Below are 18,539 nucleotides of genomic sequence, written 5' to 3'. Positions count from 1 at the left end.
GTATCTCCCTGCACCTCCTCTGGCTAATGTGGGGTCAATGCAAGACTGAAACCCAGGTGTCTGGGACCCTAAAGGAAAGCGCAACCCATCACCGCAGTTTGCATGTGCCTCCCCGGAGCTGGCCTGGCGGCCCAGCAGGCTTGGCAGCTCTTTAGCCGAAGCAATTGCCACAGAAACGGAGGATGATTTTTTTCTCTAGTGGTTTCTGCTTCTCATTCCTGTTACTGCCTTTGGCCTAGGAACATGGCAGGTCCAGCATCAGAAGAGGAAGGCAAAATTGATCACTAGAATTATGGCCCAGCCCATCCTTCAGTGGAACTGAAACGTCTTGAACACAGGCCAGTGCAGGTCAGAAGGCACCCTGACCACTCCAAGTTGCTGCACCTGATGCCGTGGACTGTAGAGGGCCCCGCCCGGGAAGCTCAGGAGGCCAGCTGCCTGGCTCTCCTTGCTGGCTGGTGCCTGCCTTGGCTCTCCCTTCCGCTGCACTGACCTGGGAACCACCATCCTGGTAAATAGAGGGCTTGTGCCCGGGAAGAAGATGAACCCTGATACACAGTGTAAAGGCCGGATTGGAGAAGTAGACCTGGGAACCAGGAAGCCTTTTGTCCCTTCCTTAGGGTCAGAGACCGGAATGTAACTGTTAGAAACTTTCCCGATGTTAAGAGTCAAGAATGGGTACAAGGAGGGAGAGAAAGGGCGGAAGGGCGGAAGCAAACTGAGCAGTGCAGTCACTCACTGTACATGGTGTGGAGTCAGTCTGTGAAGTCAGTCAAGTTCACTGACGAAGACATAGCAGTGTGAGTATATTATTTAAAATTGCAGATGTAACCGAGAGGAGAAATAAGGATAGTGTAACTTACCAGACATTCGAATTAAAGAGGTGGATGGCAGTGTGAGAGAGCTGAAACCTCATCTTTCATAGCTGGGAGTCTGATGTTGTCCAGAGTGCCAAATCTAGAAATGGAGAAGATCAGCATTTTGAATTATGGAAGAAGAGTGTGCCACTGGTTACATTTGTTCTCTTATTTCTCTGATAATTTCTAAACGGGTTCCTTCTCCAACCATTAAATGTTGGTATTTTCCAGGGATCAGTTCATGGCCTCTGCTCACACGACACACGCACACTCTGAGCTAGTTCATTCACATAAATGGCTTCAACAACCTCCTGTGGAATTTGAGTCCCAGATCTCGTCTCTCTAACCTGGTGGTTATCCTTCATGCGAGATCTGCATCTTCAGACGTTTCCTTCTACACGTCCCAGCAGCACTTTAAATTTAACGTGTCCAAATAGAAATCGTTATCTTACTCATGAAATCTGTTTCAGTATTCCTTTTTAAACAGCTATATTGAAGTATAATTTATATGCCATAAAATTCACCTATTTTAGCTGTATAATTCAGTGACATCAAATTTGCAGCCACCTCAACAACCCAATTTTAGAACATTTCCATCCGTCTAAAAAGATCCGTTTTGCTCATTTGCAGTCATTTTCTTTTCCCAGCCCCACTTCCAAGCAATCATTAATCTATTTCTGTCTGTATTGATTTGCCTTTTCTAAAGATTTCATGTAAATGGAATCATACAACGTGTGACTTTTGTGACTGGCTTCTTTCACTTAGCGTGTTTTAGAAGTTCATTCATGTTGTAACATGTACTAATACTTCACTCCTTTTTATTGCTGAATAGTATTCCATGGCATGGTTATACCACATTTTGTTTGTCCATTCATCAGTTAATGGACATGTGAGTTGTTCTCTAGTTTGGGGCATTGTTAGTAATGTTCTAGCTATAACACTCATGTTTTTGTGTGGATCTGTATTCCCATTTCTCTAGGATACATGTATCACCAATATATGTTTAACTTTTTAAGAAACTATCAAATTATTGTCCAAAGTGGCTGTGCCATTTTACAGTCCCACCAGCAACGTATGAGGGTTCCAGTTTCTCTGTATTCTTGTCAGTGCTTGTTATTGTCTGTCATCTTTATTATAGCCATTCTAGGTGTGAAATGGTATCTCACTGTGGTTTTTAATGTACGTTTCCCTAATGGATACTTGCCAGTCAGCCTTGATATTTTTTCCTTCTTTTGTACGCTGCTCTCCCATTCTGTGGATGGACCTATTAAGTATATATTTAATCCTCTCTCTCCTTTACCCTCATTCCCATTGCTTTATTCATTATTCTTGATTATTAAAATGACCTCCAAACTGCTTTCTCTGATACGTTCCGTTTTCCACACTGCTGTCAAAATGAGTTTTCTAAAGTGCAGATGTCATCATGTCACGCCTTTGCTAAAAACCTCTCAAAAGGTCTCCATTGCCTTGAAGATAAGGTCTACCATCTGGTCCCTGCTTATTTTACAGCATCTGTTCTTGTCACTCTTTCCCCCACCATCCCGTCCTCCTACGAACCCACACACACTCCACACACATACACTGCGCACGTCCTCACCTGAAATCCCCCTGCAACTATCTGAATACATAAAGGATTTTCTTCCTTCTGTGTCTTTGAACATGCTGTTGCCTCTGTCTGGAATGTTCATCCGTCTCTGCTGGCAAGCTCTCATTCATTCCTCAAAGCTCAGCAGAACTAATTACTCCCTCTTGGAATCTTTCTCTGATTCTCCTTAATAGTTAAGATTTGTTTTTGTAAGTGTTAATACAGTGACAGAAATAGGTGTCTGTGAGAATTATTAGGTTGAATGGCATGAAACTGTAGTTTTTTTAAGTCCTGCTATGGTCTATATGTCAGCCTAAAACATTCTTGTAATTGCTTGTTCCTGTTTGTGTGTCTGTCGTTTGTTAAAGACAGTAAGCCACTTACTGCATGTTTGTTCATAGATGAGTGAACAAATAAATTATTCTTAAAGCCCAAGGCTTTCATTTAGAGTGAAAAGTTACCTTGAAAAACATTGGGTCGTCGTCTTTGGAATCATGTCGCCTCAAAGGTTGTTTATTTGTATTGTGCAAAAAATTATTAATGCCAAACCAACTGCCATGATATGTCTCTTAATACATCTTGACTATCCTGAATGAAGCCACAGATTTTTCTCTCTCACATACAATTTGGTAGTCATTTTCATGTTAGTGGACAGCATCACAGTTCCGTAGTTCAAATAAGATAATAAAGGTTATTAATTTTTCACATTTTAAAGTCCAAACAAAATTTTTATATGTGTGTGCATGTATGTATGTATATATGTGTGTGTGTGTATAAGATTGTAACTGTGTAAAAATTGCCTTGGAATGTGGGAGATAGTAATGAAAACTGTTTTCAGAATTTGGGATTATATGAGTTTATTTTAATATTTTCTTAAACAAGCAAATGTATGCTTCAGTGTTTTACATCAATCAAGTAGTAATATCTGAATTGTGGTTTTAGAAAAGATAACCATCTGAATGGTTGGCATACTTTAGGTAATTACATGATTAGGAACTTCATTTAAACACAATTATAGTTTTAGTCAATATTTTAAGTTATTTATGATTTTTAAGCCTCATATCTTCCCCTCCATGCGTACGTTACAGCTTTGATAGTTTGCAGATCGTTATATTGCCATAAGTATTAGTCATATTCAGTGATTATATTCACTTCAAATTGAACATGGTGTTGTGTGCTTTATTGTGACTATGCTTTCAGGTTTGTAAGTATTTCAAATCATCATTTATATGAGTGTTACATGGTTTGTAAGGAAATTCCTTTTTTTAAAAACCCTGTGGAACATTTGTCCATTAGCTCCACATTAAAATTCTTTTCTTCACAAAGGTCTACAACACTCTGGAATTATCTAGACATGCAAAGTTAAGTTAGGAGTCTAAAAAATGCAGTTTACTTTATAACTTAAAAAGTTGGACAGCGATTTGAGAGTGCAGCTTAGTACAACTTCTTTTCTAATAAAATTTTGTTCCACTTGCAACTCTGAACATGTGGACTGGAAGGGGCGGTCCCCTTGGCCGGTGCCTGACCTCTGTGCACATGTTGGTCTTTGTCTCAGCCTCGCCCACACTGCACGCTGCAGCCCCATAAATCAGGCTTTTGACGTGTTACAAAAGGAAGGCACAGCTGCTCTAGTCCGCAGTTTTCAAAAACTTTTGCAAAGCTGCATATCCAACAAAGTTTACTGTTGTATGAATGTAAGTCTTTACTGAGGTAAGCCTTGTTTGTTTGGAAAAAGAAACTCATACAGGAAGCCAGTGATTATTTCAAATTAGATACGTTTAATTGCTCTTTCTTTGTCTCTCTCATTGCTCGTCTGTTTAACAAAGAGTGATTGGCTTTGAGAGAAGACCTTGATATTACACCTGTGTTAATAGGAATTTGTTGATTGAGATTTCTGTTACAAAGTCTTTCTGTTTAAGTCGGGAGTGAGTCTAACTTTATAAAATGAAATTGAGAGCATATAGTCTAATGTAAGTATAAATTCTTCATCTTTTCAAATTTATTTTGTAATTCCTTTATTTCTGTTATAGCAGATTAACGTCACACATAGCTGCTACGCTTTACCAGATGCCACATATTTTTTTTTAAAAGAAAGGCATCTGTACATTGGCAAATGTAATGTGCAATCTACAGTAAGTTTAAAGTACTTTTATAAAATTTTTACAGGTTCTGTAGAAATGCAACCCTTTCAATGCTGTTAAAGTTTTTTCTATAGTATGTCTGTGGCCATTTTTAATAAACTGAAAAATTGAAAGTTACTCTATTGAAAAGTCAAATTAGAAATAGGCTTTATGAAAAAGTAAAAAGTCAATTCAGGTCATTCAGTTTCACTTACTGACTCATATCTTTCCTATGTAATCTCATATGCTGTACACCTACATTGACAATGTTTATTAAAAATAAAACATTAGACTTTTCTCCAGAGAGAGATTTAAGATTACATTACATTATTCAGACAATGATGTGTGTGTGTAGTGCATTTTATACTATTTGTTGATCTTTTAGTTTTATCTGTTTAGATTTTTTTATTGATATGTAATAAGAATCTAAAAAATAGATGCTCAAAGAATTTTGTCACTAGCATATAAATCTCTTAATTATTTTCCTTATTTAAGAAAATATTACTGTTAGAATATGTGACATTTTATAATGCTCTCAAAAGAAGATAATTTTTCCCAAATTATTAATTTTAGGTGCTGTTTTTCAACCCTAAACTTTTGACCAAGAATGAAACTATTTAAAAATTAAGATGCCAACAGGTAATTTCTTGTAAGTTTATGCTTTTGTCAATGTGTGTCACGTAGCAAAAGAACCAGAAAACAAATGTTTATTTACACAAGGCTATATTTTTCCCATCTGAAATTGTCCTAGAAATCTGAAATACCTTGGTTTTAAAAGACCTTCCTTTATAACATGGAAATATTTTATTTTAGACTTATGTATTTAATCACTTTTTACAAACTGATAAATTTCTAACTTACTCTGTATATCTGATATCAACTTTACAAATAAGTAAATGAAATCAGAATAAAAATAGGTTCAGAGATAGTGGTTCAGGTTAGATGAGTATTCTTTACTCATGAAATATCAGGTGTTGAGTCATGACTGGTTACAATTCTATAATCCTGTTAAAAACAAGGACATTAATTTCAGTTATAGGAAGCATTCTGTGTTAAAGTTACACTCCACCCTCAATGGAAAACCCTATGTGATGACTCTCATGATTCTGATATAATGTAATGTTAATTGGGATTTTATTTTTTAGCCAAATTATTCCTGAAAAATTGTAAGCATTATCTCACTAAAAGTTGTTTGGTTGTAAAGGTATTATGTTGTGTAAGAAAAGATCTGAAAGATTAGTTCTGGTTGGTTTACTTTCTTTTTTTCCACTTAAATTCTTTGTAGTTCTGTTTCCCTCTTTACATTTTTATACTTTTGTAGTTGTAATGTGATGGTGAAAGAGATTCTTTTCAGTTCGAAAGTAAAAGGAAAGTTTTAAAATTTCAAATTCTGATGATGAAGACATCTGGTTTAATAGCAATTATGTCTTAACAGGTATGATATCTTAGTGGCAAATAAATATCAGATAAATTTTTTAAATTAGTATGCTGTTTTTTAAAATGCCAGGTTGGAATTATGCCATTTTCTTCTTCACAGCAGATTCTGTGTCATTTCTGGACAGAAACAATCAGGAATCCACAATGTACAATTTTAAAGCAATGTAATTTTCCTACCAAGACTAAAAGATAAAGCATTCAGCAATTTGTATTGCTAATTATAAATAGTAGCATATAGTAATATAATGACTCAATGAATTCTACTGTGGTTACTTCTAAATTTTTCTGTATAATGGTTTTGGTGACAAAGAGTGAAAAGGAAGGTTTTTTTTTTTTAAGGGTGAGGGAGGAGGTAGAGGCTGGAAGGAAGGAGAGGTACCAAGAGAGAAAGGGAAGGCAAAGAGAGAAGCATAAAGGAAAAGCCAAAGATAAAGAAGGAAGGAAGATGGAGAAAGAGGAGAGAAAGGAAGCCAGAGAGAAATGGAGATTTATTTTCTTTATATTCTGAAAGTTTGGGCTACATATCAAACAATGACTTAGGTTTTTAATTTTACTGAGAACTTCAGATACATCTTTTTAGTTACTAGCTATTACCTAAAATCCCCTTGCAAATCAAAACCTAAATAGATTACTTTACTTTTGATGTTAAAATTGTGATAGACATATAAATATCTAAAGATAATTTTGGACATCAGAATTTATTTAATAATCTAAACTTTGTTTCCCACAGCAATTTCAGACTTGAATGTATCTGAGACTTTAAAGGAAAGACAGGAATCTAAATATGCCCTTGGGACAGAGAAATTTTATGCAAAGCTGCAGAATATCTGTCCTAATTGTGAAAGACCACTATTTATTTAAAGATCCTAATCACCTCCTTTTAATCTATGATGTAGAGCCCGTATTTCTGTAATGTAGCTTATAACTCCATTATAATTAATATCATCAAGACAGATTAGTTTTTTTCCTCAAGGGAATAGAAGTCCTTGCTTATCAAAATAAGGAATAAGATTAAGTCCTTCATGTTAACAAACAATTTTTCATTCTAATTTTTAGAATTGCTACTTCAGTCTAAGACACTTAGTTGTTTTCCTTGTTTTATCAGGAAAACTATAATTTGTCTCCCTCTATTTTATGTATGTGTGTGTTTTAGATCACGAAGAGCCCTGTGGTGCCAGTCATAGGTCCTTTTGCCTGAATGGAGGGATATGTTATGTGATACCTACTATTCCCAGCCCGTTTTGTAGGTGAGTGGAGTGGACTGGGGAGAGGGTAATTTTATTTTTTATCATCTACTGACTTCTTTGAGAAGTGATAAATGCTGAACAAAGAGTGTTAAGATGAAAAAGCATTAGGAACACTTCACATTTATATAAAACAAAATTCTGGTTTTAAAGAAATACAAAGCAAAGTAGCAAATCACAATCTCAAAGGGTTTATTTTGAAAATTGGTAGTGGTAGTCTCAGGCCTAGTCAGATTCTTTAGTAATCCATTGTCGTGAACTCTCTGATTTTAGCAATTTAGGGAAGGTAGTCTATGCTTAACTTACTGGCAAAACAGCTGGAGAATTCACTAAAGAAAGCCCAACATGAAATATTTTGCTTTGAGTTTAAAATACATAAGTACATGATAACTATGTTGTTATCAAAACTTCATTTGATATATTAAAAAGAAAATGAAGAGTTAAGTTTTTCTAATGGTGGCAGCAAATTAAAAAAGAAGGGTGTCTTGGCCACTCCTGTTTTAAAGTAATGTGATTCACTTTGGGAGTACAGTTATAGTCAGTGATTAATAAAAGACCTGAAAATAGTGCTTGTATGGCTGGCTTCCTGTGAGTTTGGTTGAATAGGAGTTGAGGGAGTTATAATAAACCTCTTTTAATATATGAATTAGCAACATTGTACTACCAATAATGCCCATAGACTTGAGCAGAACTAACCCCTAAGGACCTCAGGATATTTTGTAGCATGTGAGTGAATTATTCTGTTTCTGTTCTTTAACTTGAAATGAGAGCTATAGAATCTAGGTTTTAAATCTTACTAAATAAACGAAAGAAAGTAAAATTCATAGGAAAAGTGAAAGATACAGGGATTCAGTCTGGAGGAGAAGCAGAGAATGTTATAATTATTTTAGGAAGGTTTTCGAAGTTTTCACAGAGGGAATAGTGAGTCTCGGTATTTTTCCTCTTAAGTGTACAAGAGAGGGGATAGAAGAACAAATTAACAATTATAGCAGCACCTGGTAGGTGAGAAATGTTATTATTTAAAATTTTTTAATTGATTACTGAGATATAATTTATGATAAACTACATTCAAAGTACACAACTGATGAATTTTGACAAATATTTATACCTGTGAACCCACCAACACCACAAAATACAGAACATTTCTATTAACCCCTAAAATTTCTTTCCTGACCATACTCTTTATTTACACTTTCATGTTGCATTCTCACAAAAATCTTAGCGAAAAGGGGGAGAGGAGACCTTAAAGAAAAATAAGGGTAAACAAGAAATTAACTGACGTACCAAAAGTCATACAACTAGGAAAAAAATTAAATGATCTTTGAGTACAGCTCCCAAGGTTCACTGAAACTTATAATCTGAATTCTTCACAAGGGGATATGGCATGTGGCATTCCTAAAGCAAAACCGAAGTGCTTATAAGAACAAATACATTTAATAATTAAAAGATATTCATGTTTTATATCTTAATCTTGGTGGTGGCTACATGGGTGAAAAGGCTGTCCTTTCTCTGTTGAATTGCCTTTGTATCTTTGTCAAAAATCAGTTGACCTTATGTGTGTGGGTCTACTTCTGGGCTATTCTGTTCCATTGATCTATGTTTCTGTCTGTCACCAATCTTCTCGATAGCTGTAGCTTTATAATAAGGGAAGTCAGGCAAGATGAGTCCTTAACTTCGTTCTTCAGCTCATTGATCTTTAGCCTTCTATTCAAACAGACAGTATTTAATGTTAAAAGTTTCCAAATACATTTAATTAAGTTAAAATTTTTTTCCATTACGACTTCTTCTTTAACCTCTGAGGGGTGTTTTTTGGTTGTCCTTTCATATTTATGTCTAATTGCATTGTGGTCAGAATATGTGGTCTATTAAGCTGTATATGTAATAAATGTCTGTTTTACTGCACTGAATAAGTTGAAAGAATAAAGAGTACTGAAATCCAGAGAATCATTGAAATGGGAAGAAACCTAGTGTCCTACTTCAGGTCTACTACAGCAAAGTACTGCAGACTGGGAGACTTATAAGCAAAAGACATTTTTTGCTCATAGCTCTAAAGGCCAGGAGTCTGAGATCAGGGTCCCAGCTTGGCTGGTGAGTGAGCAGCAGGTGAGTGCCTGCTTCCCGGTCTTCAGATGTCCCTGGGTAGAACTTTTGACTGGCAGGTTATTTTCAGGAAGAGCTGCTGGGGAGCCAGCTGTTAGACTGCAGAGCCAACATATGACAGAATGAGGAGGACCTTTTTCTTGAGCAGGATGTAAGCAGATAACAAACCACCGGCCACGTTGTTTTTGTATGACCCTTGAGCTAAGAGTATTTTTTGCTTTTTAAAGAGTTGTTTAAACACACACACACACACAAAATGGAAGATTTTGCCACACATGGCAGGAGGAGAGAGCTCTCTAGGGTCTCTTTTATAAGGGCACAGTCCCCTTCATGAGGATTCCATCCTCGTGACTGAATCATCTCCCAAAGCCTCCACCTCCTAATACTATCGTAATACTATCATACTGAGGTTATGATTTCAGCGTGAGAATTTGGGGAGTCGAGGGGACATGGACACTTATCCATAATACTTAAGTTGTCACTCTGCTTTTGTATTCCAAATAGATGCATTTTAAGTTTATTTTCAGAAAGTTACCAATGAAAGACATTGGGCCACTCTGCTGGTAACCCATGCCAGGCTTAAGAATATATCTGGTTTCTCTATGATTTCAAACTTTAATGGTGGTTAAAGTTAAAGGGGAGTTGAAACCATGCCCCATGGATTTACGAGGGGTAGGGAAGGAGGCAGGGTGCCCATGACGCACGATAGCAGGATGTTCTGCGGGGTTAGCACACCCTGTGCACTGTGTCTGGTGTACCCTGGAGTTGTTCAGCGTGCTGGAAGGAAGTGAAGTTAGGAGGAACAAAAGGGAGACAGAAAAAAGGAAGGATTATAGTGACCAAGGGGTCAATGAAGTTGAATGGCAGATAAGTTTAAAATCATATCTTATGAAAAGAATTGCTTTCCGGTAATCTTAGGGCCGTGTTTCTCACGTAGCCCTGTAGGCTACACTAGCTGTTTGTAAAGGCAATAAACATTTTCCATCCCAGCTTACGCTATACCCTGCATTCTCTACTTCTGTTCATAACAACCCAACCACCTTGTCACTGAGAAACCCGACTCGCCCTCAGCTCTATTATTGCTCCCCATCCAGCTGCCAGTTCACAACTCGGCTGTGCTGTATGTCCCTCGTCTTTCTAGGCCTCTCTGTCCTTACAGTCACTGTGCCGGCTCAGGCCTTCTCGGCCCCTGCTTTGTCCATGGAAATAATTTCCTCACCAGTTTTCTTGGAGCCTAATTCTCATCACTACTTCTGCTAAAACAAAACAAAAAAACTTCAGTGACAGCCCTCATACCTCCCACCTGCCACGCATAGAATAAAGTTTCAGCTTTCACCATCGTTTTCAGAGACTCCCACTGTTTGCCTCCACCACTTCTGCGGCCTTCTCTTCTGCTTTGGTCTGTGTTCTAACTAGAACCATCCACTGTTTGGATTAGACACACTTGGCACTCCGTTGCCCTGCCTTTTCTTCCTCCCTGTGCATATTCAAGCCTTAATTTCAAGGTCCCTTCCTCCCTAATCCCTCACCTCATCACCAGTCAGAATTAATCTCCCCCTTCTCTGAATGGAGAAATAGATGCAATTTGTTACTCTATACTTTGTATCATTTACATACTCATCTCTCTTATTGTCTAATAAATATTCCCCATCCACATCATCACCTAGAAAATTGCCTTGCCATAGTAAGTAAGAGTTTAAATAGTTGTTGACTGAATAGATAGTGAGCTTTTAGAAACAATTTCATCTCTGAATCAATGGTCAGTATATTTTTCTTGACTGAAATGAGTAAGTGAATTAATAAACAAAATACGTAGAAATACTACAATGGCAAAAAACAACTATGCTTTACAAATTTAATTTATGCATTGGGCTTTTTCCTCTCCCCCCCCCCCCATGAACTTTCTGTCAAACCAGCATCCTCTTTTTTCTTATCTAATTTCTTTAGTTGGTTATTTGGCACGCTGATTTTTTTTTTAGCTAATATTTTGAAGCTGAGGACAACATATCAGGTGTTCAGTGTTTGACATCTGCTTTGGAGCCTGGTTCATGTACTTTAAATGGTCTGTGTGCACGAGAGATGAGTGTGGATTCTTCAATGATGGATGAGAGTTTTATATCCGTACACTAGATCAAGCTTGTTATAATACGCTGTTCAAATCTTTTATATCTGTACGAATTTTTTACCTTCTTAATTTATCAATAATTGAAGAGTTACATCAAAATTTCACACTGTGATTTTGGATCTTTAATATCACAATTTCTATTTTAGCTTAAAACATTTTGAGGCAATTGTTACTAAGCCTATATTAATTTAGAGTGGTTATGTCTTCCGCTGGAGTATCCTTTCATCGTTATATGGACCTTATTTATCTCTAATAATGTTTTTTGCCTTATAATGTATTTCATCTGCTATTAATATAGCTATACCAGCTTTTGTTCAGTAACTGACTAGCATTCTTTTTTCTTTCAATTTTTCATTGTCTATAAATACATATAGTTTTTTTGTCTTTATTAGAATGGTTGAGTTTTATTTTTCCACCTTACATTCTATTTCATCAGCATATCTTGAAATCAGTTTAGTTATGTCCATTTTTTTAATGAAAATAATAGAACAAAAGACAATATCAGAATAAATAGTGCATAATGACTGTAAGTATTATTTGTGAAACCTGTGGTTCAAGGGTGTGTGTGTATGTGCGTGTGTGTGCGTGCGCGCACGCGCCTGAGCGTGCATTCATGTGTTTGGAGTCACATCTGATTATTCACAAGTCCTGCCTGGATTAAATGCATTTCATCCTTCCTCCCCTGCCCTCTTTGCTCTTTCCTTGGTCTCCTTTCCCCTGTGAAGTGCTGCAGTAGCCTTCTTTCTTCTGTCCTAGTTTCATTCACAGTGCTGCTGTCGTGATCTTTCTAAATGTAAATCTGACGTGGTGTTTTCTATTTGCAAAATACTTCAAGAGATGCCTACGTCCTACAGTATATCTCCGAATGTCTTCGCCTGGCATTCAAGGCTTTTCATCGTATCAGTCTATTCGGTTGACATCTTCGCCTATAACTTCTTCACACACACCTTGAATTCTAAACGTCCTGAACTATGTGCAGGTTTCCAGACATGCTAAGCCTGACTCCGTGCTTTGGCATGTGTCAGTTCCCCCGCCTGAAATGCTGCTGCTCCTTTGTCTTCAAAGTGAGGTAATTTGTCACCTTGTCTGTGGAGCCTTCTTTGGCTTCACTAGGCAATTTGAGGGGCTCTTTCTTTTGTACCCCATAGTACCTTGTGCATTTTGTGTCTGCCTCTACTGTTAGTATTTTAATAGTTTATTTACAGCCTTCCTCAAATTTATGAATGCCTTGAGGGGACGGATTTGCCATCTGTGTGCATCTTGTGCCTAGCAAAATAAATAAATGAATAAATATTATGAAAGAAGAAACAAATTATACCTATATATTACTGCAAATGATTACAGAAAACACAAATTTTAGATTTTTAGTAAAATGTAATATATTATTTTAGCCCTACAATATCAGTAAATAATTTTTATGCAGTGATTATGAGTGGTATTTTTAAATACCTTTTTTGTGGTTTTCAATATTTCATATAAAAAAGAAAATGAGGCAGTATAAATGGCAATATAAATGTATATTTTATATACTATTTATTAACTAGAGAAGTGAATTTCAGTTTATGAAAGTATGATTCTTATTCACCATAACACTTAATTTAGAGGTTTATATGGACTCTCGTATTTTTGAATTATCTATTGTAGTATAATATACATAACATAAAATTTACCATTTCAGCCATTTTTAAGTGCATAGATCAGTGGCATTAAGTACATGCACACTGTTGTGCAGCCGTCACCACTCTCCATCTCTAGAGTATTTTCATCATCCTAAACTGAAAGTTTTACAAATTAAATAGTACCTCCCCATTCTCCTTCCTCCAGCCCTGACCAACACTGTTCCACTTTCTGGCTGTATGAATTTGACGATCCTAGATACCTAAAGTAGTGGGGTCGTAACAATACTTGGCTTGTATGTCTGTTGGGTTCTACCCAGCATGACGTCTTCAGGGCTCTTCCAGTTGTAGCAGAGTGTAGACTCCCCTTCCTTTTAAAAGATTAATGATACTCCATTGCATGCACGTAACGTAGTTTGTTCATCCACTCAGCCATCGGGGAGCAGTTGCGTCATTTTCACCTTTTGGCCATTCCGAATGCTGCTTCTCTGAACACGAGCATACAGATACCTCTTCAAGATCCTGCTCTCAGTTCTTCTGTGTTTATAACCAGAGGTGGGATTGCGGAATCATGTGGTAATTCTGTGTTTAATTTTTGGAGGCACGGCCATACTGTTTTCTCCAGTGCATGCACCGTGTTACTTTCCCACCAGCAACACACAGAAGTTCCAGCTTCTCCACATCCTTGTGAACACTTGCTGCTCTCTGTTTTTTCAGCAATAGCCTAATAGATGTGAAGCAGTATCTCATTGTGGTTTTGGTTTGCATTTACCTAGTGATTAGTGATACTGAAACTCTTTTCATGTGCTTCTTGGCCATGTGTACATCTTCTTTGGAGAATTGTCCTTTCAAGTCCTTTGTCCAATTTTGAATTGGGTTTTTTTTTTATTTATTGTTGTAAAGTTTTAGTTCTCTGTATGTTCTGGGTATTAATCCCTTATCAGATATATGGTTTGCAAATAGTTTCTTCCATCTTGTGGACTGCCTTTTTACGCTGTTCATAGTGTCATTTGATGCACAAAAGATTTTAATTTTGACCAAGTCTGATTTGTCTATCTTCCCTTTTGTTGCCTGTGCTTTTGGTGTCATATCTGAGAAATCATTGCCAAATCTATGTCATGAAGCTTTTGCCATGTTATGAAGCCTTTGTCCTTTGTCCTTTTCTTCCAAGAATTTATAATTCTACCTCTTACATTTAGGGCTTTTTATATTTTGAGTTAGTTTTTGTATGTGGTGTAAGGTAAGGCCTTTTGCATGTGAATATCCAGTCTTCCTAACACCATTTGCTGAAAAGACTGCCCTTTCCCCATTGGATGGTCCTGGCATCCTTGTCGAATTTACAATATGTGTGAGAATTTATTTGGGGGCTCTCTATTCTGTTCCATTAGTCTATATGTTTGTCCTTATGCCAGTATCACATTGTTTTGATTACTGTAGCTTTGTAGTAAGTTTTGAACTTGGAAAGTGTTAGTCTTCCAACTTTGTTCTTCACAATGTTTTGTCTCTGCAGGGTCCCTTGAAATTCCATATGAATTTTAGAATGGGTTTTTCTATTTTTGTGAAAAACATCTATTTGGTTTTTATCAGATTGTCCTGAGTACTTACATAGGTAGTTATTTTAAAGTGTGACAGGTATTTTGTATGAAAACTGTAGAGATATTTTAAGGTTCTTGATGGTACTGTCTTCCTTTGGAGGGGATTTACATCAGATTCTGGCAAGTGGTCAGAGGTGCTGGTAATCACAGATGACCTAATCCAGCGTTTGGGATTATTCAAAGCAGAGCTTCATCTGCTGTGTCAAATGGTCTGTCTAGTTTACCATTTCACCCGAGACAAATCTTGGAATCAGCTTTTCACCTTCCAAAACATCCTGCAAGAATTTTAATTGGGATTGAATCTTCAGGTCAAATATGAGAATTGACCTCTTAATAAAGTTGAATGCTTCCAGTTCATGAACGTGTTATGTGCCTTGATTTTATGTCTGTTTAACCTTCTTTCAGCAGTGTCTATTTTCAGTCTTGGTGTGGTGGTCTTACATCTCTCATTAGCTTTTTAAATAGCTATTTTTATGTTTTTGGATGATATTTTCAGTGGCATTTTAAAAATTCATTTTCCAAATGCTAATTGCTTGTATATGGACCTAAAATTATTTTATACTGATTTTATATGTAATGATCTTGCTGAATCCACCTATTAGTTATGATAGTTGTGTGTGTAACTAGTCCTACGGTGTAAGCAATCTTGTCATCTTTGAAAATGGCGGTTATGCTGCTTTCTCTCCAGTCTCTATACCGTTTGTTTATGTATTTTTTCCTGCTGCATTGCATTGGCTAGAATCTATGTCTGTTTGTTGAATAGAAGTGTGAAAGTGCTCATCCTTGTCTTGTTTCTAACCTCAAGGAAAGAAGACTCAGTATTTCATTGTTAAGTGTATGAGCTGTATGTAGGGTTTTTGTTGATACCCTTTAACAGATTAAGGAAATTCCCTTCTATTCTTTGCTGAGAGTTTTTATCACAAATGGGTTTTATATTTTATCAAATGCTTTTTCTTTGCCTATCAAAATGGTCATATGATTTTCTTTTATTTGACTAGTGTGGTAAATTATATTTTTTACAGGTTGATGATGGTATGTTTAAGGTATATTTTGTACCTATATGACAGCATGTTTAAAGAATACATATTTAACAGGTACAGTGTGAGTTTTGACATAAGTACGGAGCTATGAAACCACATGCACAATCAAAATAATGAAAATATCCATCCTCTCAAACTTCCTAATGCCCTTGGTGATGCATTTCTGCCAACTATCCCCATGTTCTCAAGTAAATTCTGATTTGGTTCCTGTCACTATTGATTGCTTTGAAGTAGCTAGAATTTTATATAATAAATGGAATTGTACACTGTGAACTCTTTATAGGGTAATGCTAGCCTCATGGAATGAGTTGGAAAGAATTCCTCCCTCTTCAGGTTTCTGGAAGAGTTTGTGTAGGGGTTTATAATATTTCTATCTTAAATATCTGGTTGAGTTAAAAAATGATGCCATCTGGGCCTGGAGTTTCATTTGTGGGAAGAATTTTAAATGTAAATTCAATGCCTTTAATAGATGTTAAGTGTTACCTATTTCGTAAGTAGTCTTTGGTAGTTTATGCCTTTCAAGGAATAATTCCCTTTCATCTAAGTAGTTAAATTTATTGGAAGAAAGTCATTCTTAATATCCCCTGATGTAGTACCACCCGACTGTTCAGTCTTTACAAGTTGTTACAAAAAAAAAAAAAAAAAAAAAAAAAGCCTGGTTCACATTCTGAACTGCCTTGAATCTAGGGCAATGTTAAGGTTACCATCAGACTCCTTGGTGAGGGAGACACCTTCAGAACTTTAAAACACCAGTCTATATCATTGTGACCATTCAGACATGCTTCCTGTATCACACCCACAATGTCCATCTGAAGTTCATGTGCATCTTCCTATTTTGGCTGTTGAAGCACCTAAATAGTGTTGAATGTCACAGATGTCAGCACTTTGATAACATTACGGGATTATTCTGAGCCTGAGTAACATGAGTCTGAAGACTGCTTATTGGCAACAGGTTTTAAGAGTGCTCTTTGGACAACATATAACTGACAAGAGGTGGTATATCTGTCAGTTTCTATGGTGTTATATTTACATAGTGGCAGTTATCCGTATTCTGGAGCAGCCATTCCCAGTGTGTTCCATTGTTTAGTAGAAGCAGAGAGTGGATTTGGGGAGATACATAACATTGTCTCCCAAAGACCATACAAATATGTTTTCAGACCTTCTCACCTAAACTCCCAGCCAAGCTGAAGTCCAGAATCCCTGGGTAACTTACAGTTTTGTCCAGCAGATCCAGATTTGCAGCTCATGGTCCAGCCATTAATAAACTAAAAGGTATTAGCCACTACCACTGTCCCGCCCAACAGACAGTGATGGGATAGGAATGGGATAAATTCTGAAAGTTAGGAAGTACAGGAAAATAGGGGAAATAGTCACTGGTCTATAGCAATTATCATATTCTGAACAAAAGTTGTGAAATCCCCCCCGAGGTGAAGTAGATTCCTTGGTTAGCCATTCTGGAAGGTCCTCTGGGAAAAGCTGTCAAGACCATTGACCCCTCAGGCCTGTGGCTCTGCCCTGTAGGAATGTATATTCTTTAATCATTTTCTTCTAAGGCCATTGCTGAGGTAGTCATTATCAAGTATATACCCTTGTAGGGGAGGGAAAAAATGTTTTTCCTCTATGCACCTTAGGTTCATTGCTTGGGCTCCTGCAAATTAGACTGACAGAAACAGATCAACAAGAGAAAAACAAGTTTATTAACACATGTATTGTGCGTATACACATGAGAGTGTCTCATGGTAACTCAAAGTGTTGGTTTAAACTTAGGGCTTATTATGCATCTGAACAAAGAACAGTAAGTTTGTAGAGAAGTAATAAGACAAAGAAGGGATGTTAGGCTTTCAAGGGTGGCGAACCAGAAAAGTAAACATATGGGGAAAACTAATGGAAGACAAGGACTAGTTAGTGAGTTTTGTTACGTAGGTTCCTCTGGTGTCTCCTGGGAGTTGATTAGCGTCTAGCGTTGTCTGGTGATCAGCAGTTGTCCTGCCTTTCCTGGTAGAGAGGAGGGCAGAGACTTTTTCTTGTTTGGTTCTTCTCACTTGCCTTCAGCTGAAAATAATCCTTATTTCAAAGTGGCTTATTTTGGGGTGGTGAATGCTGCCACCCTCATCCCTCTTGAGGACTGCAGAGTTTTCATGGCCAACTTCCTGCTGTTAGACTTAGAGGTCTAGGAATTGCTTTAGGATTTGAACAGGCTTCTGCAGGCCAGGCTTGTGCTCTCTTTGATAATGCAGTCCACTGAGAAACTTACCAGGCTCTGGATGTTTCTCTGTTTCCGCTCAGTTCTATATGTAAGTAGCCACGGCAAAAGATCTAACATGAGCAGTTGTTTTTTTTTTTTTTTAACTTTAAAGTTGAGATCTTTCACTTAATACCCTCTTAGTTTATTCCTTCCCTTCCACCTTAATGGTGGTTACCTTGAGCTTACAACTCCAAAACAACAGGCTCAGTTTGAGAAGGCAGCTGGCTTAATCTGATTTTGGCCTCTGAGCTGGCTACCTTTGTGTGGCAGAGATGAGAATAAAAGTCCTGGGGCATGGGCTTATCTCATGCTAAAGATTTTCCTTAGCAACCATCTCCTAAATTTGTGTTCGGTTTTCGTTACAGAATACATTGGCGTTGATGTTTTAAAAAATTAATAATAAATTCACGTGGTCCAAAAATTAAGCAGTAATAAGACACACAGTGGAAATTGTTGTTTCCACCTGTTCCCCTGATGTGTCTATTTTCTGCTCAGTCCTAAAAGTGGCTAATTTTATGTGATGTCTGTCTTCTAACATGTATTTATGCCAATCAACCTGAAGTCTTATTTTTGAT

General features: G+C 37.0%; 1 protein-coding gene and 1 long non-coding RNA gene across 6 annotated transcripts in view; one reads left to right on the top strand and one right to left on the bottom strand.

Annotated features, from left to right (window-relative positions):
• The window catches only part of NRG4 (neuregulin 4), a 67,903-nt gene that overhangs the window by 19,911 nt on the left and 29,453 nt on the right, over positions 1–18,539 (top strand). For all 5 annotated transcript variants that reach the window (XM_072950936.1, XM_072950934.1, XM_072950932.1 and 2 more), the window contains exons 3-4: positions 5,136–5,201; positions 7,153–7,246. In XM_072950936.1, coding sequence (XP_072807037.1) covers positions 5,192–5,201; positions 7,153–7,246 — 104 coding nt within the window. In that variant the 5' untranslated portion in view covers positions 5,136–5,191. The remainder of the gene's footprint in view (positions 1–5,135; positions 5,202–7,152; positions 7,247–18,539) is intronic.
• Positions 1–18,539, bottom strand: part of LOC140689754 (uncharacterized) — a 45,291-nt gene that overhangs the window by 4,290 nt on the left and 22,462 nt on the right. The window contains exon 4 of the long non-coding RNA XR_012064838.1: positions 864–957. This is a non-coding gene — a long non-coding RNA (uncharacterized lncRNA). The remainder of the gene's footprint in view (positions 1–863; positions 958–18,539) is intronic.

The sequence above is a fragment of the Vicugna pacos genome, chromosome 27 (genome assembly GCF_048564905.1).
Source record: "Vicugna pacos chromosome 27, VicPac4, whole genome shotgun sequence".
In the NCBI taxonomy this organism is placed as follows: domain Eukaryota; kingdom Metazoa; phylum Chordata; class Mammalia; order Artiodactyla; family Camelidae; genus Vicugna; species Vicugna pacos.
The sequence above is the reverse complement of the archived record's forward strand: the minus strand, read 5'-3'. Positions and strand labels throughout refer to the sequence as shown.